The sequence below is a fragment of the Bufo gargarizans genome, chromosome 1 (assembly GCF_014858855.1).
Source record: "Bufo gargarizans isolate SCDJY-AF-19 chromosome 1, ASM1485885v1, whole genome shotgun sequence".
Lineage (NCBI taxonomy): Eukaryota > Metazoa > Chordata > Amphibia > Anura > Bufonidae > Bufo > Bufo gargarizans.
In genome coordinates, this window is record NC_058080.1 from 630,851,984 (window position 1) to 630,877,194 (window position 25,211).

The 25,211-nt window shown below is 42.2% G+C and overlaps 1 protein-coding gene across 1 annotated transcript in view; it reads left to right on the top strand.

The window, feature by feature from the left end:
• Positions 1-3,588: 3,588 nt before the first annotated feature.
• SLCO4C1 (solute carrier organic anion transporter family member 4C1) overlaps positions 3,589-25,211 on the top strand; it is a 76,838-nt gene continuing 55,215 nt past the window's right edge. The window contains exon 1 of the mRNA XM_044275974.1: positions 3,589-4,177. Within this exon, the coding sequence (XP_044131909.1) occupies positions 3,769-4,177 (409 nt within the window). The 5' untranslated portion in view covers positions 3,589-3,768. The remainder of the gene's footprint in view (positions 4,178-25,211) is intronic.

Sequence of the window (25,211 nt, forward strand, 5' to 3'; positions counted from 1 at the left end):
TATATATATATATATTCAGACCCCATACCAGACTCCTCAGCTAATCTAGACCTTATACCAAGAGCCTTAATTAATGCTGACTCCAGACCAGACCAGATACATTTAGCCCCCAGACCAGACTCCCAAATGAATCAAAATCCTAGGTCAGACCCCTAAATAATTACAGACATTTCAGACCCCAGATCAAACAGTAAAAAATATCCAGGCACCAGACCCCCCCCCCTTCCCCCCCATATAATTAACCTCTAATCCCCCAGACCCCTATGTAGCTTTAGATCACGGCAGAATCAGGCCAATATGTACACCATCTAAACTACATCCTAACATTAGATAATGTTAGGACCCAGTTTGGTGGCACCTGAAGATGAAGAGAAACTGAGCAAGGAGGGTAAGTAACAATAGCAGTTATCAATTGGATACCGACACTGTTGTGGCAGGTCAACACTTTAAGCTGGGGCTACACATTGATCTTAGGTGCAACTAAGGATCGGAGTGTTGCAGTCCATCCACAGAAACTAATGGGGTTGCAGCACCACTCACAAGTTCCTGTGACCGAGATTCGAGAATTGCAAAAACCTCTGGGGTTGAGGTTGTGGCAACTTGCTAGTAACGCTGTGACCCCATTCATTTCTATAGCTGCACTGCTATACTGCGATTGGTAGTCTTTTTCACGCTCAAGATCACAGTGTAACCTCAGCCTTATGTGTCAAGATTTGCGCTTTTTGCAGCCACTGAGGCTTCTTGGCAGCCAGAGGTCCTGCATTGCCATCCAAACTAGTCATATTATAAATCTCCAGTGTTTGTGTACCATAATAAGGTGTCTTTCTGATTGCCTCAGTTATATGACATGCAATGCTGGCTGCTCCAAATTTAAAATTTTTGAGGGAAGATTCCACATAAGGAACTTGTGTATGCCTATCAAATCAGGGTCATTCCAAAGTACTTCATGGTTCCATAGCGTCCATGAAATGTTACTACATATTTCAATTTAAAAGCATATTTTTGCACAGAATTGACTGTATTAAATAACATAGAATTGACAAATTAATGTATTATTAATTGTCCATCTCATTATCTAAGGAATTAGGCTACTTTCACACTAGCGTTTGGTGTGGATCCTGCACAGATGGATCCGTTCAGATAATACAACTGTCTGGATGCGTTCAGAATGGATCCATTTGAATTATCTTTAACATAGCCAAGACAGATCCGTCTTGAACACCATTAATATTCAATGGAGGACGGATCCGTTTTCTTTTGTGTCATAGAAAATGCATCCGTCCCCATTGACTTACATTGTGTGTCAGAAGGGATCAATTTGGCCCAGTTTCGTCAGACGGACACCAAAACACTGCAAGCAGTGTTTTGGTGTCCGCCTCCAAAGTGGAATGGAGATGGAACGGAGGCAAACTGGTGCATTCTGAGCGGATCCTTTTCCATTCAGAATGCATTAGTGCCAAATTGATCTGTTTTGGACCGCTTGTGAGAGCCCTGAAAGGATCTCATAAACAGAGAGCCAAAATGCCAATGTGAAAGTAGCCTTATGCTGCTGCACTTTTAAAGGGGTTCTGTCATCGGATATATTGTGTTCTGTCTTCTTACACGTTCACACAGTGTGCAGTCTTTACAGTATTTGTAGAGCAGCACAAAATGGACCTTCTGGCCTGCCTGGAATGCACCAGTTGTGGAGGGACAGCCAATCCAACGCCGTCCCAGTGTGCAGTCTGACATTCAGCATAAGCCATTCCTGTCTTCCAAATAAGAGGACTGTTATTTGTAGTCTAACTTGTTTATTGGTCAACAGGTTGTACTTCCTGGGGTGTGCGCATGAGTGAGAGATTGTATATGTGTGGTAAAACTGCAAGTATACACATAGCATGTATAAGTATTAAGCATTAATTAAGATTGTTATTATTAAGATTGCTCGTACAGTAACATTACATTAACAGTGAAAGCACATGGTAAAATGGCTGCCTATACATAAGATTACATACCTATCTAACAGTCATATCAACTCCCTGAGTAACAATTACAACTGAACATCTCTGCATAACATCATGTCCCTGAAACAAAGGTAGATATATCACCAGATATGCTTTTACAAGGATGGTGCAGTTTGAGAAGGAGACATGCATAGGACAGCTCTGATGATGCCTCCCCCAGAGGAAGGAATTCGCCGAAACGCGTGTCGGGGTTACGTGGCTCTCCTGAGGTGTACATCCCCACATCTATGGGTATGTAGACATGCTATATTGTTGTGGACTTTGAGGGATGTGCTCATTGGCTCCAGGTGCTCAGCTATACCCACTTGGGTTATCCACAGGTGGATGTTCACTGTGCACCTGAGCCAGTTTTGCATGTATTTGGAGGTTTAAGCTGTCACCACAGCTGCAATTGTGGTATCTGACCATTTGATATGGTGACTTCTTATGCACTTGCACTTTAACCTTCTGTTGGCTGTTATATGGTCCCACAACTTGGAACCATCAGACATCCATATGTTGCGGTGTTATCTGCAACCACTTTTTTGATATGGTGTTTTGCCACTCAGTATTTGCACTTTTGCATTTTTATATCTGTGGTTGCAGTTATACATACAGAAATCAGTGAGGTATTGTACTCCTTTTTTCTACCGCCTTTTGCACATTGCATACTCCTAAACCCCTCCCCCCCCATGTCTCATTTGTGTTAACATGCCTCCTCAGATGTAGCCATTTTTTATCTGTTGTCTCATGTCTCGTTTTTATGTGTCATTAATTCAATAAAGGATTTATTTTTGACGATATACCTGTTTAATCTCAGTTTATTTATGTTTAGTTAGAGCCCAGCCGGGCAGGTGTTTATTTTGTATGAATTATGTTTGTTTTGCTGAGGTGCCAAATAAAGCAATGTTTGGACCTTAAACTTGGTGTATGGAGAAGATACTTGTGTGAATGACCCCCGGAGAAGAGCTAACCCCATACACATGATAAGAGAACTCTTTTAAACACGTGAATGCTTAACTCACTTGGAACCACAAGTCCATGACAGCTCAGCAGCCATATTTTTTAAACTAATGTTTAATGATTGATATATTATTTTTGTAACTGCTAGTGCTGTATTTAAGATTTTAAAAAGCATAATTTGCTCAAAATGAAATAGACTCAACAAATTTAATTACAGTAGGTAACAAATTCATATCCATCTCTTTACCTTCCAGTTTGTGGTGCAGCACTATTGAGCATACGAACGTTCAGCTCACAAGTCCCAGGACGCATGGGCAGCTATTTTTTTCTATTTAAGCAGGCATGACAAGAAATCTAGAGTGAAAGGAGAGAGGCTTCCATACCTCCCTACCGGTAATTACCTGTAGTGCACAGTGCCAGTAACCTGCTGTGATCTTCGCTTACAACCCACAGATATGAGTAAATAATTAATAGGTGGAAGTTAAATGGATATGGATTATACAATTTTTGCATTTGAATGGAGGTTAAATGAGATGAGTAGAAGAACTTCTGCTTTCTGTGCCAAAACCAGGGTGTTTCACAGAAAACCAGCATGTGAGCTCACAGTCTATGAATACAGTGGATGTGCTTTGTGAAGGGAGGAGGAACGGGAGGAGGTGGAAGACAGGTACAGCAGGCGTTGTCTGCTCATGTGATCTATGCCCTCAGGTGGGAAGACAGGGACAGGTGAGATAAAGGGGTGGAAGGGGTGTTTTTTCACTGGCAGGTGAGTTCACCCCAAACTGCAGCCAAGAAAAAAAAAAAAGGTTTCTCCACCTTGCTTATGACTCAACACATGTCTGACCAAGATGATATTGTTTTGCTTCACTTGCCAAGCGGCAGAAGAACTTGTGCACCCTGCACAGATAACTTCTCAGGAGCACTGCTATCATTCCAAGGATCCTTCAAGAAGCTTCTGCCCTCCACACACCCTAGGTTGGACTGTCAAGTGTATGTCATGGAAGGAGGCATAGACAACCCTGTATTTACCACTTTGGGTGAAGTGGGCTTACAGATCGTTGATAAAGAAATCAAGGTTAAAGATGGAGTGAAGGAATCACAGGCCCACCATATAGATGAAGAGTTCAAAGAGGGTCCATGTGGATGGGGCAAAATTACTCCGAGCTGTCTGCAGTGCTGTAACAATCCCAAGGGTTACCTTGTTATGTACAGTCTCCTGGCTATTATGCAAGGTGAGTACTACAGAAATGGCATTCCTTTCTACAGCGTTCCCTGCTAGTCAGAAGTACAGTTGATCATTATTGTAAAACAAAACATGCAGTTGATCATTATTGTATGTATATGATACAGTCCAGCCTTGTTGTTTATAACACATTTATTAGTCACTGGTTTATCAGTATTAAGATATATATATATTTATACTTTACAGTGCATTATTACTAACAGTACTGTACTGTTACTATTTAATGCATGACTATATTACACTTTGCTTTCTCCTTAACATGTCTGCAGAATCACTATACTAGTGAGGAAACTGCTTAGTTTTGAGTTTGGAGCTCTTGATACTAAAGAATTGTTAGTAAATATTGAGTTCCACAATTCAGCTGTTAATGAGGTTCCTTATGCCTATTGCACCTAAAAAGAAGTTCACTTTGAGATACTGTATGAGCTGGGACTCCAACCGATCACGGTAAAAGAGCCCCCCCCCCCCCCCCCCCCGTTACCCCTGTGGTACTCAGCTGTCTCCGGCAGTCCCATAGATATGACTGAAGCTGCAGTGTGCATGCCTGACTTGCCCACTGGGGCACTGCTGGGTAAGAGGTCCCTATTCTGTGATCATTGGGGGCCTCACTGTTCCCCCGCTCATGTAATAGGTATCCCCCATCACCACATGACTTGTTATCACCAGAATAACCCTTTAAGTCTGACTTCAGACTCAGGCTGTGGCTGTTTAGTATTGTTTTAAGATTGTACTTTGTAAAATTTTCATGTGATTAAAAACATTATATTTATTTAGTCACATGTTGTTTTTCTATGTTTTTAGAGCATATATGTACAGTTTTGCTTTTCCCATTTTTGTTTTCGTGCATTATTTGATTGACTTACCACTATTTTATTATATAGTTGGAAAGGCATGGTCTGTTGAGCTTTTTTTTCTTTGATGTCTTGAGATGTTATACCACCTTTTCCTGCACACTTTTACTTGAGTGAGATTGGGAATTTTTTTTTGTAGTTTTTTGAAAATCTGCAGCTTATAAATCTAACTTCCTGATAAATCATTCTCAACAAGCATAACCATGCCCACTTTACCACCGAGTTTCCAAAAGTGGACTGTGTGGTGTGAAAATACTAAATATCACAACACTTTTTCGCAAGAAAGCTCAAAAAGATGAAAATCATATTTTGCTACTTTTTACCTCAGAATTCTGGCATTCAGGGTTTGATAAATCCCCCCTCCCCCTGCGAGTCCTTTTCCAGACTCCCACCCATAACATAGAGTGAAGCCTCTCTAAAAGACCACTTCTTAGGGCTCATTCAGACGGCCGTATGAATGAGTCCGCATCCGTTCCGCAATTTTGCGGAACTGGTGCGGACCTATTCATTTCAGTGGGCCCGCAAACTGTGTGCTGTCTGCATCCGTGGATCCGTTCCTTGGCTCCAAGAAAAAGATAGAACATGTCCTATTCGTGTCCGCATGTCCTATTCTTGCGGACAAGAAGAGGCATTTTCTATTACGGTTATGGCCATGTGCGGATCCGCAAAGCACTACAACTGTCTGAATAGGCCCCTAAAGAAGACCACCCCCTTATCCAGACTAGATTGTCAGTTCCACCATTTATTCTGCATACTGGCTATCTAAGAAAACCCCATTTCAATGCAATTTGGATAGTTATATCCAGTAAACCTTAACTTTAAATTCACTGAACTGTAAAGGCTGTATTACACAGCCCGATGTGGCAGACAAATGCTTCCCTCCCGGCAATCGCCTGCTTGCTAGTGGAGGAGTTAGCTGCTATTACATCTCATGCTATTACATGCAGCAATCTATAGTGGTTTGCCAGCGACAGATATATGCCGCCTGCAAATGATAATTTTTTAACATGTCAAAAGATATGGATTGCCCAGTGAACTAAGGTTTGCACGTTCATTGGGCAATCGGCAGCACTTCAAGATGATCGCTAATGAGCGTTCATACCAACACTCGTTAGCAATCATCTGCCAAGAAATCGGCGGTTGTAATACAGGCTTAAGACTTGAATTACCTTCATTGGAGGGGGAGGCGTTATTTCCCTAATTTAGATTATTATTCATATGTAGTAACATATTCTACTGAAACATTTTAATGATATTTCCTAGAACTGCTACTATTAAAACTTCCAGTGGTGCAATAATGTGTACTTCCCCCAGTTAGTTCCTATGTTTGGTGTTGATACTCATATTCCCAGTGTTTCACAAGTTTAGAAGTGACCTATTGATCTACATAATACCCACCTTAGGTATATTTCATTATTTGTTGCTGTTGGCCATACTGTGTATGAAAAGTGCATCTCTTGCACAATTAACCTGTTTTTGCCCATTTACCATGAAACAGACAGAGTTAAGACAATATGACAGTTGGTACTGTTTTCAGCTGAAGGATTATAGCTTTAAGGAGGTTGTCCCATTAAGGCAACTTATCTCCAATCAACAAGTTAGGGGATAAGTGTCTGGTTGGCAGAGATCCAAAAGCTGGGACCCCTGCTGATCATGAGAATGAGGACTGGTTCTTCCTGTTTGAATGGAATGCACACATGCCCACTTCTCCATTCAGCTCCTTGATACTGCTGGAGATAGCTGAGGGCTTGTACTAGACTATCTCCGGCAACACAGTATAGCTGAATGCAGCTGTGACCACTGCTCCATTCAAAACAGAGAGCACAAGCCCCCATTCTCATGCATGTTGGGGACCCCAGAGGTCAGACCCCTGACGATCAGACACATCTTTTATCCTGGTAAAGGATAAGTTGTCTTCATAGGACATCCCCTTTAAGGAACATTTTTATAGAAGTCTATTTAAGAATGTCTACATATAGAGCGTTCCCAGACAAGGAATGTACCAGTTGGTGATTTTCTTCCCCACTTTTCTAGTGTTGGGAATAAAGATATTATGCATAAAAACCTTATGTAGATTGGGTTCACACATACAGTATTTTTTTTTATGCTGTTTATGTCTTTTTTAACATGCGTTTTTATTTTCTTAGTTTTTTTTTTTGTTGGGGGGGGGGGGGGATTTTCCAGGAAAAACTCCAGATGTTAGCAGAAAATCAGTGAATTTTATAATGCATGCCACACAAATTTTATTGCTAGTGGGAATGTTTTTCAATTGTGGTGGATTGCTTGTTCCCATGCCATTTTTTTTTAAATGCAGCATGCTGTAGCAATGGTGCTTTTCCCTTTCACTATAAAGAAAAACACCTAAAAAATGCAATTCATGTATGTATAAAAAAAAACTCTGAAAAACACCATAAAAATGCAGATGACCTCATCCATTTTTACAAGCATTTTTTAGCGGTAAAGAAAGGCTGAGGCAAATTTATGTGTAAAAGGGACCTTATAAATCCCCTGCCATTTTTACTGACACAATTCAAGGCTACTGTACCTGCACACATGAATATATTTGCTTCAGATTTTCCATGTGCATTTGCATGTGGAGTTCACTACATTTGTGAAACTAATCTGCATTACTTGTGAATTTTGCAGCGGATTTTGGTGCAGATTTGTCCCAGATTCTAAGGGTCCTTTCACACTAGCGTTTTTCTTTTCCGGCACTGAGTTCCATCAAAAGGGCTCAATGCCGGAAAATAAATGATCAGTTATATCCCCATGCATTCTGAATGGAGAGTAATCCGTTCAGGATGCATAAGGATGTCCTCCGTTCAGTCATTTTGACTATTCAGGCAAAAGAGAAAACTGTAGCATGCTTACGGTTTTATCTCCGGCGAACAAAAAAAATGACGACTTGCCTGACGGCCGGATCTGGGACTTTTTTTCCATAGGAATGTATTCGTGGAAAAATACCGGTATGCCGGATCCGTCCTTCCGGTCTGAGCATGCACAGGTTTTCACAGGTGAAAAAAAAAAATGACGGATCCGTTTTGCCGGATGACACCAGAAAGACGGATCCGGCATTTCAATGCATTTTTTTTGACTGATCAGGCATAAGTCAGACAGTGATGTTGGACGAGAGGGACTGGCTCACGATCTCTGTTCTAGATCCTCCCAAAGGTATTTGATGGGGTTAAGGACATGGCTCTATGCAGGCCAGTCAAGTTCTTCCACAACAAACTCCCCCACCCAAGCCTTTATGGACCTTACTTTGTGCACTGGGGAACAGTCCTGTTGGAACAGAAAAGAGCCGTTCCCAAACTGTTCCCACAAAGTTGGAAGTATACAATTGTCCAAAATTGGTATTCCGGTCTTGGTATTCCGAACCATTAAAGGGGTTGTCCCAAGCATAGCCACTGAGTTATTCAATAAAATGTATTTGTATAGAGCCACTTGCTCTTTGCTCTTTTCCTTATGTCTTTGTCAAGCTTACTGAGAAGGCCGCACATGCTCAGTTTCATCCTTCAACTGCCTCCTGAGTTGTGATAGGGAGAGCTGAGACACGCCCCCTTAGCTGCAGCAGAAAAGACACTCCCCTTGATCTACCAGCATGATATAAATATAGAAGATCAATGAATGGAGATCTGTGGATCCATGTGAGGTGCAGGGCTGGTTCTAGCTTTCTTAGAAAGAGATTGTCATGTACTATATGATGTCAGATTTTAATGTTTTACATTAATCATGGGATAACCCCTTTAAGATTTATCTTCACTGGTATTAAGGTTTCTAGGCCAACCCCTGAAAAACTACCCCATAGCATTATCATTCCTACACCAAACTTTACAGTTGGCACAATGCAGTCAGACAGGTAACGTCCTGGCATTTACCAAATACAGATTTTTTCCATTGGACTGTCTAAAAGAGAATTCAGAGGTTAGGTAGAAGTGAAGAGATAGCTTGAATGCCTTTCTCATGGGAGATAGAGGTGTATAAACTGTTGACATCAAGTGTCACAAGCATACTTTCAGGGGACATGTTTTGTAGACTTGAGATAATGGATAAGAAGTGAGAAGTATCTAGAAGGAAGGAGTGTGTTTGTTTGACCAAGGGGGCTAATATTTTTTCAAGAAAGATGGATAGTGGTGAGAGCAAAGAATCTGTGGAAGCTACAATGGGCCTTCCAGGTTGGTAGGTCAGATTTTTATGGATTTTGGGTAGTATATAGAATACTGGTAGAATGGGGTTTTCATTAAGTAGAAAGGTGTAGGTGGCTTTATCGATAGTCCCTGTTTGAAAGTGGTGGTCAAGAAAGGTAGTGATGTCACTTTTTAGTTGAGAGGTAGGGTTGCATTGGACCTATTCGTAGGTGGTTGTGTCAGCCAATTGTCTTTGAATTTCTTGGATGTAGGCTGTGGTATCCATTACTTCTATCGCGCCGCCTTTGTCCGCCGGTTTGATAATGATCGATTTCTCTAGTTGAAGTGTATTGAGGGCAATGTGTTCTTCACTTTTCAGTTTTTTGGGAGTTTGTAGAATGCCTCTTTTTAAAGCTGAAATGTTTGTTTTAATTTCTCGGTCTTTGAGGTTGATGAATGCCTCAACTCCATGATTAGTCTTGGGGGGGGGGGGCATAAAATTGCTTTTGTTTTAAAGGCCTAGTGATCGAACAGATAATGTGGTAGAAGGTGTAGGTGGTGGGGGTGGTGTGGTATGTTGTGCATATTATGATATTTGTATCACATTTTGCATTTAGTATCACAAAAACTATGATGTTTAGTGTTCATTTTATTTACTTTTATTTCCCACAGATAAAATGATCCCAGTCAGCCAGGTAGTATGTCTCCAACCAGTAACAATAGACCTAAGATTATCTAGGGGATAATTTTGATAATATATATTCTATATACCTATTTATATACTTACCCATATACCAACTTATCTATTCTATGCCACTATATGTGTTACATCAACCCTGTTCTCCCTAAAATAGGAGGTATAATTATTATATGCCTGTTTCTCAACCACTACTTTTAGATTTACATTTTGCCATTTCTATATATCACAATATAGACACATTATACTGTTACACAGTTGATGTCCTGAGTCATGGATGCAGCTAACAGACCACATGTAACAGGGACACATTTATTCTTCATGGTACGCTAAAGAAAGTATCATCTTTTGACCGCATAATACTGAGATCCATTCATTCTGCTGTATCCTGTTGTCTGATGTACAGAATAAAGTAACTTGTGGATGAACAATTTATTGATGAGTTCAGCTATCTGATAAGGATTGTCCGCAGGGATTATATCTGCTTATATAGGCCAGGCATAGAGGTCTTACAAGGGATAGTTCGCTATCACAACAATCGGAGTCAGTATACACATACTATAAGATACTTATGTTTCCAATACTCAATATAAAAGGTAAATACACAAAGACTGCCTCTCTTTCAAGATAGTATTTTGACTGCCTCTCATTATTATAACATTTAGCCACTCCCCCCTTTTCATAAGCAATCATAATATATTTAAACACTAACCACACATAAGCCACAGTCTGCCAGTTCCCTTTCTGTGTTCCATAACCACACCGCACATGCGCCCGCTCGCGATGATGTCAGGCGCCTTGCGTCATGTGCCATACAGGAATCATGTTACGTCTTATAATTATTACTTATTATCTTTTTTGAATGTATCCCAAACAACTCTTCCCATTGATGTTCCTTACTTTTGTCTATATACGTACAGTACCAGGCCGTGAACAAGGTCTAGGTTAGACCGAAACGTTGGCCAGTGGCCAAACATAAATGTTTTTCGGATGGAGTAAGAATAAAGAAAAATAAGAAGTTCATGCAACAGAACTCAGAGTGCCGCGGTCTTTTCCAAATCTATGAGTCTACAACTTCATGACTGAGTTGCTAAACACTTCCATTTTGTAATAATACCAGTCATAGTTTGTGGTGGAATATCTAGGAAGGGATGAAATTTCACAAACTGACTTGTTGCAGAGGTGGCATCCTATTTCAGTATCCTGCTGAAATTCATTAAGCTCTTTACAACGACCTATCATTTCACAAGTGTTTGTAAAGGCAGACTGTATGGCTAGGGGCTGGATTTTATACACCTGTGGTAATGGAACTGAATGAAAACCTGAAGTCAATGATTAAGAGTTGTGTCCAATACTTTTATCCATATATTTGAATCCATGACCTATCTGCAATCTGTCATTGTTTATCAGGTTGCTGATTCAGGATCTACTTAAAAGTTAAGTGAGTTTATAAATAAATTGCTTTACTCATAAGCTGCCCATCTTGATTTACAACCTCTATAATTACCTATTCTCTTTCACATTTCCATTTCCAAATGTGCAGACTTCCGGCTTCTTACCTCTCTGCTTTTCCAGCTCATTTGGTCTGTACAGAAGAGGTGCCAGTGATTCACATTTTGGAAAGTTCACGCTTTGAAGCAGGCGCTCTGCAGTACTTATGTGAATTAGCACAATGTAGTGCGGCAGAGAGCATGGCGTTATAGGTGCTCATCTGTTACAAATATGTTCCTGGTTGGTTCCAGCTGTCTTTTGTGATTTTATGATCGATATTCAGTCTCCATGGGAAACCCTTATAAAGTTGTGTCTGTGGCATACAAAGGTTGCAATTTGTTGTGCAAAAAAATTAGATCTTTTACAATGCACTGTTCAAAAATGTGGACCAGACTTTTAGTAGAAGGCCGCTGCTTTTGACATAGAAAGTGAGTACTCATCAAGTGGTTCCTTCAGGTTTATAAACGATTTACATTTTAGGTGCTGGTCTTAATAACCCCAGCGCTGGCGGTGGATTCGTGAATTTATATAGAGGCGCCGGCCTCTACATAACTTTAGCGCCACCACTGCCAGCCTAAATCTACACCAGTTTCCTTGCCTAAAACAGGTGTAGAAAATGATAAATGGGGTGGGCCTGCCAGCCTGTCCCCTTCTTTTTAGACGTGAACAGGGAAAAGTCATAGATTCCGGCACAAATAACCTTTTGTGCATTTATCTGCAACAGATATACGCCCGAAAACTGGCCAGAAAATAAGCCAGAAAATCTGCTATGCTAGTTTTGTGGTGTAAGGATGTCGCAAGTGATGGTGTCATTTGGTCCACATTTTAGCGACATTTGATGAGCCTCGTCACTTTTAAAAGTGGAGTGAAAAGTAGGTAAGCATTTCAGATTAGAACACCTTTTAAGTCTCATTTATGATGTGTGACTTTTTAAACAATCACAAAAAAATTTGCATCTCCACAACAGCCAACCCCCTGGTGTAAATATGTTATTACTGTGGGTCATTTCATAAATTTGGCACAACCTCACAATGTGAAGACCAACCAATACCAAAACTACTGCAAATTAAGTTTTCCCCCCACAGTCTGTATTATGTGGGAATTTTCAACACAGATTCTTGTTCCTAAAAATCAGCAGCGCCATATAGTACCAGCTAAACAGATGAGATTTTTAAAGTCTCATGTACATGGAGTGGAATTGTGAGCGAGGAAAATAACCTGCGGTGCAGCTTTTGACATCCTCAGGATGTCAATTGTTTGTGTCGCTTTTGAGTGCACATGTCACCTTTTGCAAGGCAAAGGGTGAGATCAGGGGCAAACCTACAGTTGCAAGAAAAAGTATGTTAACCCTTTGGAATGATATGGATTTCTGCACAAATTGGTCATAAAATGTGATCTGATCTTCATCTAAGTCACAACAATAGACAATCACAGTCTGCTTAAACTAATAACACACAAAGAATTAAATGTTACCATGTTTTATTGAACACACAATGTAATCATTCACAGTGCAGGTGGAAAAAGTAAGTGAACCCCTAGACCAGGGATGTCAAACTCGTGGCCCTCCAGCTGTTGCAAAACTACAACTCCCATCATGCCTGGGCATACTACAGCTATCAGGGAATGATGGGAGTTGTAGTTTTGCAACATCTGGAGGGCCATGAGTTTGACATCCATGCCCTAGACTAATGACATCTCCAAGAGCTAATTGGAGTGAGGTGTCATCCAACTGGAGTCCAATCAATGAGATGAGATTGGAGGTGTTGGTTACAGCTGCCCTGCTCTATAAAAAACACACATCAGTTCTGGGTTTGCTTTTCACAAGAAGCATTGCCTGATGTGAATGATGCCTCACACAAAAGAGCTCTCAGAAGGCCTACGATTAAGAATTGTTGACTTGCATAAAGCTGGAAAGGGTTATAAAAGTATGTCCAAAAGCCTTGCTGTTAATCAGTCCACGGTAAGACAAATTGTCTATAAATGGAGAAAGTTCAGCACTGCTGCTACTCTCCCTAGGAGTGGCCGTCCTGTAAAGATGACTGCAAGAGCACAGCGCAGACTGCTCAATGAGGTGAAGAAGAATCCTAGTGTCAGCTAAAGACTTACAAAAGTCTCTGGCGTATGGTAACATCCCTGTTCGCGAATCTACGATACGTAAAACACTAAACAAGAATGGATTTCATGGGAGGATACCACAGAGGAAGCCACTGCTGTCCAAAAAATACACTGCTGCACGTTTACAGTTTGCACAAGAGCACCTGGATGTTCCACAGCAGTACTGGCAAAATATTCTGTGGACAGATGAATCCAAAGTTGAGTTGTTTGGAAGAAACACACAACACTATGTGTGGAGAAAAAGAGGCACAGCACACCAACATCAAAACCTCATCCCAACTGTGAAGTATGGTGGCGGGGGCATCATGGTTTGGGGCTGCTTTGCTGCGTCAGGGCCTGGACGGATTGCTATCATCGAAGGGAAAATGAATTCCCAAATTTATCAAGACATTTTGCAGGAGAACTTAAGGCCATCTGTCCACCAGCTGAAGCTCAACAGAAGATGGGTGTTGCAACAGGACAACGACCCAAAGCATAGAAGTAAATCAACAACAGAATGGCTTAAACAGAAGAAAATACACCTTCTGGAGTGGCCCAGTCAGAGTCCTGACCTCAACCCGATTTAGATGCTGTGGCATGACCTCAAGAAAGCGATTCACACCAGACATCCCAAGAATATTGCTGAACTGAAACAGTTTTGTAAAGAGGAATGGTCAAGAATTACTCCTGACCGTTGTGCACGTCTGATCTGCAACTACAGGAAACGTTTGGTTGAAGTTATTGCTGCCAAAGGTGGTTCAACCAGTTATTAAATCCGAAGGGTTCACATACTTTTTCCACCTGCACTGTAAATGATTACATGGTGTGTTCAATAAAACATGGTAACATTTAATTCTTTGTGTGTTATTAGTTTAAGCAGACTGTGATTGTCTATTGTTGTGACTTATATGAAGATCAGATCATATTTTATGACCAATTTGTGCAGAAACCCATATCATTCCAAAGGGTTCACATACTTGCAACTGTATGTAAAAAAAACTATATAAACTGCACTGACGTGTGTGTACTGTACTCTTAGGCCTCTTTCACACGGGCGTCATGTTTTTTGCCCGGATAAGAGGCGGGTGCGTTGTGGGAAAATGCGCGATTTTTCCGCGCGAGTGCAAAACATTGTAATTTTGCACTCGCGTGAGAAAAATCGCGCATGTTTGGTACCCAAACCCGAACTTCTTCACAGAAGTTCGGGCTTGGGATTGATGTTCTGAAGATTGTATTATTTTCCCTTATAACATGGTTATAAGGGAAAATAATAGCATTCTGAATACAGAATGCTTAGTATAATAGTGCAAGAAGGGGTTAAAAAAAATTAAAAAGTTAACTCACATTATCCTCTTGATAGCGTAGTTCCCGGTCGGTCTCTTCTTTAGCTGTGGGCTAAATGACCTGTGGTGATGTCAGATCACATGCTCCAATCACATGGTCCATCACCATGGTGATGGAGCATGTGATCTGACATCACCACAGGTCCTTTAGCCCACAGCTAAAGAAGAGACCGACCGGGAACTACGCGATCAAGGGGATAAGGTGAGTTAACTTTTTTTTTTTTTTAACCCTTCCAGCACTATTATGCTAAGCATTCTGTATTCAGAATGCTATTATTTTCCCTTATAACCATGTTATAAAGGAAAATAATACAGTGAATAGACTGTCACCTAGCAACCATGCGTGAAAATCGCACCGCATCAGCACTTGCTTGCGGATGCTTGCGATTTTCACGCAACTCCATTCATTTCTATGGGGCCTGCGTTACGTGAAAAACGCAGAATATAGAACATGCTGCAATTTTTACGCAACGCATAAGTGATTCGTGAAAATCACCGCTCATGTGAACAGCCCCATAGAAATGAATGCGTCAGGATTCAGTGCGGGTGCAATGCGTTCAACTCACGCATCGCACCCGCGCGGAAAACTCGCCCATGTGAAAGGGGCCTTAGGGTATGGGACTAGATGCTGTGCGATCTGCAACCCAAAAGCACCAGTACTAAGGAATATTTTCACAGACTGACAATAATGAGATATTTAGACACGGCTCAGGTGAACCTCAACTTTAAATCTATTAACATTTTTTTCTTGTGGAGGGGGAGTTATTTCACTGCATATTTATCACATTATCACATTAAAGTAAAGTGCAGGATCCAGATCTTAGCAGTGAGAGAAATATGATCTCCCATGGACACACAGCTTTTTTTTCTATAATATTTTCTATGTATTTTAGTATACCGTATATGTTTTATGTAAATTGTAGAGCTTTAACTGTACTATGAACCTGACAACCTGCTGTGTACACACTGATACATGGAAAGCTGTTAGGCTACATTCACATGAAAAAATGGCCATGAAAACTTGACACACTGTCCATTTTCCATGGACATTTGTAAACCATTTTTGCATCTATTTTCTGGCCGTCTGTCCAAATTTAACGTACATTTTAAAAATTGATGAGTTCAATTGGCTTTTTTTTTAACATTAAGTCCCAACCACTCTAATGCCCTGTGTATTCATAATGTCCCTCATAGTGCCCCCAGTATGATTAATTCTCCCATTGGTGGCCAACCGCATTATTAATGCCTTCATTAGTAGCCCCGAGAATTAATAATGCCTCCCTTAGTGGCCCCCATTATTAATAATGTCTCCATAAGCAGCCCCAGTATTAATAATGCTTCCATTAGTGGCCCTCAGTAATAATAATGCCCCTATTAATGGCCCCCAGTATTAATGCCCCCATTAATGGCTCCCAGTGTTAATAATGCCTCCATTAGTGGAGCCCAGTATTAATAATACCTCAATTGGTGGCCCCCAGTATTATTAATACCCCCTTTGGCTTCCATTGTGCATGTGTCAAAAAACAAACAAAAAAAACCTCATCCACTTAAGCACACAGGCTTGCTCACTAAATGGAGCAGTAAATAACCTTCACTCCCAGTGTGATAACGTCATACCTTTCCTGCTACATACAGTGAGGAGTGAGTGTCCCCTTCACTGAAAAAAGCAGGACCTGTACTCCCAGCAGGATGACATCATCATGCTGGGAGCACAGGTTATTTCCTGCTACATATAGTGAGTAGTGAGTGTCCCCTTCACTGGAGAAAGCAGGACCTGTACTCGCAGCAGGATGACATCATCATGCTGGGAGCACAGGTTATTTCCTGCTACATATAGTGAGTGTCCCCTTCACTGGAGAAAGCAGGACCTGTACTCGCAGCAGGATGACATCATCATGCTGGAAGCACAGGTTATTTCCTGCTACATATTGTGAGTAGTGAGCGTCCCCTTCACTGGAGAAAGCAGGACCTGTACTCCCAGCAGGATGACATCATCATGCTGGAAGCACAGGTTATTTCCTGCTACATATAGTGAGTAGTGAGCGTCCCCTTCACTGGAGAAAGCAGGACCTGTACTCGCAGCAGGATGACATCATCATGCTGGAAGCACAGGTTATTTCCTGCTACATATTGTGAGTAGTGAGCGTCCCCTTCACTGGAGAAAGCAGGACCTGTACTCGCAGCAGGATGACATCATCATGCTGGGAGCACAGGTTATTTCCTGCTACATATAGTGAGTGTCCCCTTCACTGGAGAAAGCAGGACCTGTACTCGCAGCAGGATGACATCATCATGCTGGAAGCACAGGTTATTTCCTGCTACATATAGTGAGTAGTGAGCGTCCCCTTCACTGGAGAAAGCAGGACCTGTACTCCCAGCAGGATGACATCATCATGCTGGAAGCACAGGTTATTTCCTGCTACATATAGTGAGTAGTGAGCGTCCCCTTCACTGGAGAAAGCAGGACCTGTACTCCCAGCAGGATGACATCATGCTGGGAGCACAGGTTATTTCCTGCTACATACAGTGAAGAGCAAGTGTCCCCACACATTCAAGTGGAAGAGGTAAGTACTGTATTTTTTTTTTTTTTAATTACACACCTTGAAAGGCCCTCTGTACCCGCTTTTAACTGGTGCACTCCAGTTTAAATAGCTGCTATTGTTTGACAGCGGCTAAAAACCCCAGCTATGTAAATAGTCCCGTTGACTTCAATTGATTCTAAAAATGGCTGTGTTTTTCCCGTTCATATGAATGTAGCCTTAATAAACCTACATATTAAACAGTTCATTATCTCTCCCTCTGCAATATCCTGCACCTACACCTTAAGGATACTTTCAAGATAATGGTGTAAAGTAGAACTGGTTTAGTTACCCATAGAAACCAATCAGATTCCCTCTTTCATTTTGGGCAGCTCCTTTGGAAATGAAAGGTGGAATCTGATTGGTTGCTATGGGCAACTAAGCCAGATCTACTTTACAACAGTTTGATAAATGACCCTCAATATATATAATACACATGGAAATAATGATGAGTAAATGACCTATTCTATACAAGAAGAACAGGGATCCTGTATATGCGTCTACATTCCCACTTGCGTTGTTGTTTTACGGTAGTGAGATCCGGCAGAGAATCTCCATACTGGAAAAAAAATGTTTACGTGTAGTTCTCATGCATTCTGAATAGAAAGAGATCTGTTCAGGATGCATCAGGATGTCTTCCGTTCCGTCAGCATTTCGTTTTTGTGACTGGACACAAAATCGCTGCAAGCTGTGGTTTTGTGTCCGTTCATAAAAAAAAGGGGAAAAAAAACGGATCCGGCACTGAAAACAATGTAAGTCAATAGTGACAGAATGTTTTTTAGGAGTCTAAAAACCTGGATCAGTCACCCATTGACTTTCAATGTATTTAGTGACGGATCCGTTTTTTCCCCATTTTGATTTCACACAACTGCATCCTAACAGAACGGATGCATTCTGATGTGCAAAATCAAAATGGATTTGGATTCCGGTGTTGAGATCCATTCAGGGAACTGAAGCACAGCCCGCTGAATCCTGACATATCCCCTTCTTCCCGCACTCAGACCCTTTGATATGAGCATCTGAGCATTTTCACACTGCTAGGCGGAGGCGTTTTACAGGCCAGGGCAGTGCCAAAATGTGTGCTGGTGATGTTACCGGGCTCACTGCTAGGCAGAAGCCTCCGCCTAGCAGAGATCCGGTACGTCACCGGAACTGCAGAAAAAGCCCCTGCCCAATTCAGCGCAGTGCAAGGGAAAGCATCGGAACATGAAATGCTCCGATGTTCATGTCAGAGGGGCTAAGTGGGGGAAGAAGGGGATATGTCCGGGTTCAGAGCCCTTTAAAGGAAGGAATGCTGTAATTTTTTGCACCGTGTATGGCCAGTAGTGCTGCTGTGTGGGAAAAACAGCGAATGTCGGGGAGGCGTCCCAACTCTTGCACATGAGAGAAGTTTCATTGAACCTGAGATGGATTTATAAGGAAAACATTTCTGTGCCCTGTTTTTGTTAGCATCCGAATATGTTGCTTACTAATGTAGAGTCTTCAGAAGCTCTGGGTGCATGGATGACACATCTCAAGCAGTTCTGTCCACATAATATTTCCTTAAAAAAAATAGATATATAGACTAGTATGTCACGTATTGGATTTTTGAATTATTTTAGATTATAAAGATTTATTGCTTTCGCAATAATGGTTTAGAAGTGGGACAAAGCGGGACATTTCACATCTACATTTGGGCTAGGACTCAGGGGTAGGCAACCTCCGGCTCCCAGCTGTTGTGAAACTACAACTCCCAGTATGCATACTTGCTCTGCTCTTCTAAGAACTCTCTTAGAAATGAATGAAGCATGCTGGGAATTGTAGTTTCACAACACCTGGGAGCCGGAGGTTGCCTACCCCTGCGGCTAGGTTCACACTAGTGTTAGGAGATCCATTACCCTGTTCCAGTAGCCTTATCCAGAATAAATGCCAGCTGTTTGCTGAATAAAAACCACTGCATTCAGCGGCATTTGACTGGCCAAAACCCAGCATTTATGCCAGAAAGTGGCTGGGCATCTGGCGGTTTCCGACATTTTCCGACTACGCCCGGTGATCTCCAGCAGGCTATTCCTCTGCCAGAACAACCTGCCAGATTTCAAACATGGATGTGAATGTACTCTAGGCAATGACTACCTTGCTCAATAGGGTGTATCTATAAATGCCAAGCTACATGGAACTATTTAATTGTAGGTTTCATTACTTTTAATAAGTTCAAACCAGATAATATATTAATAGTCTGCTCCTTGGTATCTAGTAACAGCAGCTACCTGCAAACAGTCCTACTGAAACATGAGCTCTACATGTAAATGTCTGACAAGGAAGGGGATTAGTTAATTCTCAATGAAGCAAAAAAAAGGCCTTTTCATGCAGCTCAACAATACAGTTCGTAGCACACAATTAGGATCAGTTACCTGTGGGGCTCCTTTCGCAAGAAACTAGTTTCTGTGCATTTACTGTAAGCCTGGACTTAAAGAGGACCTTTCATCGGTCCGGACTTGATTAAAGGGGTATTCCCATCTTCAGTTTTAATACTTACCTTCGTCCAGCGCGACGTCCACTTCCTGGATTCGGCTGGGCTTGAGTGACGTCTTTTCCCGGCCAGGCCCAGCTTGCGCAGAAGACTGAAGTTTTTCTCCCGGCCGGGACGCGCAATGTCCTGAATGCGCACGCTCCATGGTGACTTATTCCTGGCCTGTATAATACAGAGCCGGCGTGCGCGTTTGCGGCTCTGTTCTATACTTGGCAGGAAGAAGTCATCATAGCGCATGCGCGGCGGCATGCGCGTTCAGGACATTGTGCGGCCCGGCTGGGAGAGAATCTTTAGTCTTCTGCGCAAGCACGGTCCGGCGGGAACCGACAGGAGAGGTGGCCGTAACCAGGGGAGACGAAAGACAACATCAGGTAAGAGGGGACTAATTTTCTCAAAAAGGTTGGGAATTGGATAATAAAATGTATTTAGAAAAATTATCACTGTCAAATCATTAACAGATTTAACAGTGATCATTAAGATGGGAATACCCCTTTAAGTAAGTAGCAGGACATTAATGTTGTGGCTGTAATCTCTCCCACTCAGTCTCAATGAACTGTAGTTTAGGATTATATAACAGACAAGCTAGATCCACTTTGCAGTGCTCCAGATGGCGACCAAAATGGTCGCCAATGCGATTTAGAATTTACAAATAGCGACAAGACTTTTTAGTCTTGTCTCCATTTGCGACTAGACCCAACACTGCAGCTCTGTAGTTCAATACTGCAGCGGGGCACAGGAGATGATAGTTCTCTTCACCACCGCCTATGAGGTAGTAAATACCCGCGCAGGCGTGCATGATGACATCATCATTGCCGGCTCATGCGTGATGACGAAATCACGCCTGCCTGCGCCGGGACACAGCAAAGTGATGTGCTTCCTTTTGCCTGCCTGTGTCCCTCCATTTCAGGCTGTAAGAGAAGAGGTTGCAGCCTGCATCATGAGCGCTGGAAAATGTGGGATACAGGTGAGTGTTCGTTCACTGCCGACTTGGGGGCCTTTACATACAGGAATCATAGCACTGCAGGGGGCATTGTGGACATAATACAGAAGGGGCCCTTTGGGAGCATTACTCAATGGGAGCAGTATGAGGGACACTACAGGAGGGACACTTTGGAGGACATTACTATAGGAGGGGCACTGTGTCTGACATTATTACAGAAAGGGCACTGTGGGGGACATTACTACAGGAGGGGCACTGTGGGGGACATTACTACAGGAAGGGGCACTGTGGGGGACGTTACTACAGGAGGGGCACTGTGGGGTGCGTTACTACAGGAGGGGCACTGTGGGGGACGTTTCTACAGGAGGGGCACTGTGGGGGACGTTTCTACAGGAGGGGCACTGTAGGGGACGTTACTACAGGAGGAGCACAGTGAGGGACATTACTACTGGACGGGTGGTGTGGGGGACGTTACTACTGGAGGGGTGGTGTGGGGGACATTAATACTGGAGGGGCACTGTGGGGGAGTTTACTGTTGAAAGGGTACTGTGGGGGACATTGCTACTGGAGAGGCACTTTGGAGAACATTAATAATGGAGTTGTCTGTGGGGGACATAACTGGCAGCATTATTGGGGCACTCTAGAGGAATTTGTAATACAGGGGACAGTAAAACTACCATTCCTACATACAAACTCTCTATAGGGGCATTACCAGGGCATTTTTTAATATGAGGGAAATATATGGGGCATTATTGGATGTACTGGGGGGCATTTTAATCTTGGGGCACTATAGCAGGATTTTTTTGTACATGGCCATTACTACTACTACATTACCTGGGGTAAAATAGGAGATATTAATGCTGCAGGCACTGTAGGAGCATTTCTATTACAGGGACATTATTTTTTGGGACACTATACAGGCATTATTACTGGGAGCACAATATAGAGTTTTATTATTATTTTTTGGGGCATTTTAACGGACATGATTATTACTGGGGGAGGGCACTCTTGGGGACATTATAATTGCTGGAGGCACCACAGTGACACTATGTCTACTGGGGTCAGTATCTTTTCAGCCGGGTTATTGGGGAGCACAGTGGGCACAGGACTCAGAGGGACAGCAGGATGACATTGTTGGGAAACCAGGGTGGGGAGGTTGTGTTGAAAATGTAGGGAGGCTTATAGAAAAATGTAGAAATCTAACATGTTTTAAGAAACTCTGCAGAAACCAGATGCGGCTGAAAAAATTTGTCATGGCAGTCTGGATTAAGCAAAATAGAAGAGGAAAGAGAAGGTCTACATGACAGGAGATGTCACTGGATGGAAGAGGTATGTGTTGCTGTAGACTCCTTTGTTTCCTAGTGCTGGCAGGAAGTCTGCTGTATGTAGAACTGGCTCACAACTGTGACCTACATCTCATCATGCTCCAAGTCTTTTTTTATTAGAAATATAAATTTAAATTTGGCGACTAAAAATGTAATTTGGCTCCTAAATTTTTCAGCTCAGAAGCCAATGGCTCCTAGGTATTTTGTTTAGTCTGGAGCACTGCTTTGTAAATGTTTACCAGGATCTTGAAATGTATAAAATATATTGTATCTACTCCATCTCATAAGAAAGCAATTGTTTTTCAGAGAAGATCCAGGGGAATACTTCCCTACTGTACATGCATGTATATAAGACAATGGACACCTTTACTAATGCTATCTAATACACTAAGTGACAAAAAGAATAACCCTTTCCTGACAGTGGTTTTCCATTTTTTGCATTTTAGTTTTTTTACTCCCTGCCTTCTTGAAGCCATAACCTTTTTATTTTTCTATTCACATTGCCTTATGGGGACTTGTTTTTTGCGGGACACGTTGTACATTCTGCCACAGTTTTATGGGTTTTGTTTTTACGTTAAAACTGACGTGCTCTTCATTCTCCAGGTCAGTACTAGGGATGAGCGAACTCGAACTGTATAGTTCGGGTTCGTACCGAATTTTGGGGTGTCCGTGACACGGACCCGAACCCGGACATTTTCGTAAAAGTCCGGGTTCGGGTTCGGTGTTCGTCGCTTTCTTCGCGCTTTTGTGACGCTTTCTTGGCGCTTTTTGAAAGGCTGCAAAGCAGCCAATCAACAAGCGTCATACTACTTGCCCCAAGAGGCCATCACAGCCATGCCTACTATTGGCATGGCTGTGATTGGCCAGAGCACCATGTGACCCAGCCTCTATTTAAGCTGGAGTCACATAGCGCCGCCCGTCACTCTGCTCTGATTAGCGTAGGGAGAGGTTGCGGCTGCGACAGTAGGGCGAGATTAGGCAGATTAACTCCTCCAAAGGACTTGATTAACTGATCGATCTGCAGCTGTGGATCATTGAGCTGCTGATCCTCAATTGCTCACTGTTTTTAGGCTGCACAGACCGTTTGTCAGTCTCATTTTTCTGGGGTGATCGGCGGCCATTTTGTGTCTTGTGGTGCGCCAGCACAAGCTGCGACCAAGTGCATTTAACCCTCAATGGTGTGGTTGTTTTTTGGCTAAAGCCTACATCAGGGTGAAGCTGTCACACCAAGTGCATTTAACCAGCAATAGTCTGTTCATTTTTTGGCCATATACAAAATCAGGGGCAAGCTGCGCCTGTCACCAAGTGCATTTAACCCTCAATGGTGTGGTTGTTTTTTGGCTAAAGCCTACATCAGGGTGAAGCTGTCACACCAAGTGCATTTAACCAGCAATAGTCTGTTCATTTTTTGGCCATATACAAAATCAGGGGCAAGCTGCGCCTGTCACCAAGTGCATTTAACCCTCAATGGTGTGGTTGTTTTTTGGCTAAAGCCTACATCAGGGTGAAGCTGTCACACCAAGTGCATTTAACCAGCAATAGTCTGTTCATTTTTTGGCCATATACAAAATCAGGGGCAAGCTGCGCCTGTCACCAAGTGCATTTAACCCTCAATGGTGTGGTTGTTTTTTGGCTAAAGCCTACATCAGGGTGAAGCTGTCACACCAAGTGCATTTAACCAGCAATAGTCTGTTCATTTTTTGGCCATATCCCAGTCTAATTCTGTCACTAAATCCATACCGGTCACCCAGCGCCTAAATACTAGGCCTCAAATTTATATCCAGCTAAATCTGTCCCTAGTGCTGTAGCTGGGCGAGTTATTTAGTGTCCGTTCAAGCACATTTCTTGTTCTGGGTTGAAATACAATTCCCAATTTAGCAATTTCATAATTTAGTGGTTCCTGCTATATCAGAGCTATTTGAAATCTATCCCAAAAAGGGTATATAATATTGAAGGTGCACATTGGGTCATTCAGAATAACTTCACACACACCCGCTACTGTGTATTTCCAAGTCTAATTCTGTCACTAAACCCATACCTGTCACCCAGCGCCTAAATACTAGGCCTCAAATTTAAATCCCTCTAAATCTCTCGTTACCCACCGCTGTACTGTTGTTGCTGGGCAAGATATTTAGTGTCCGTCAAAGCACATTTTTTGTTCTGGGTTGAAGTACAATTCCCAATTTAGCAATTTCATAATTTAGTGGTTTCTGCTATATCAGAGCTATTTGAAATCTATCCCTAAAAGGGTATATAATATTGAAGGTGCACATAGGGTCATTCAGAATAACTTCACACACACGCTTCTGTGCATTTCCAAGTCTAATTCTGTCACTAAATCCATACCGGTGACCCAGCGCCTAAATACTAGGCCTCAAATTTAAATCCCTCTAAATCTCTCGTTACCCACCACTGTACTGTTGTTGCTGGGCAAGATATTTAGTGTCCGTCAAAGCACATTTTTTGTTCTGGGTTGAAGTACAATTCCCAATTTAGCAATTTCATAATTTAGTGGTTTCTGCTATATCAGAGCTATTTGAAATCTATCCCTAAAAGGGTATATAATATTGAAGGTGCACATAGGGTCATTCAGAATAACTTCACACACACGCTTCTGTGCATTTCCAAGTCTAATTCTGTCACTAAATCCATACCGGTGACCCAGCGCCTAAATACTAGGCCTCAAATTTAAATCCCTCTAAATCTCTCGTTACCCACCGCTGTACTGTTGTTGCTGGGCAAGATATTTAGTGTCCGTCAAAGCACATTTTTTGTTCTGGGTTGAAGTACAATTCCCAATTTAGCAATTTCATAATTTAGTGGTTTCTGCTATATCAGAGCTATTTGAAATCTATCCCTAAAAGGGTATATAATATTGAAGGTGCACATAGGGTCATTCAGAATAACTTCACACACACGCTTCTGTGCATTTCCAAGTCTAATTCTGTCACTAAATCCATACCGGTGACCCAGCGCCTAAATACTAGGCCTCAAATTTAAATCCCTCTAAATCTCTCGTTACCCACCGCTGTACTGTTGTTGCTGGGCAAGATATTTAGTGTCCGTC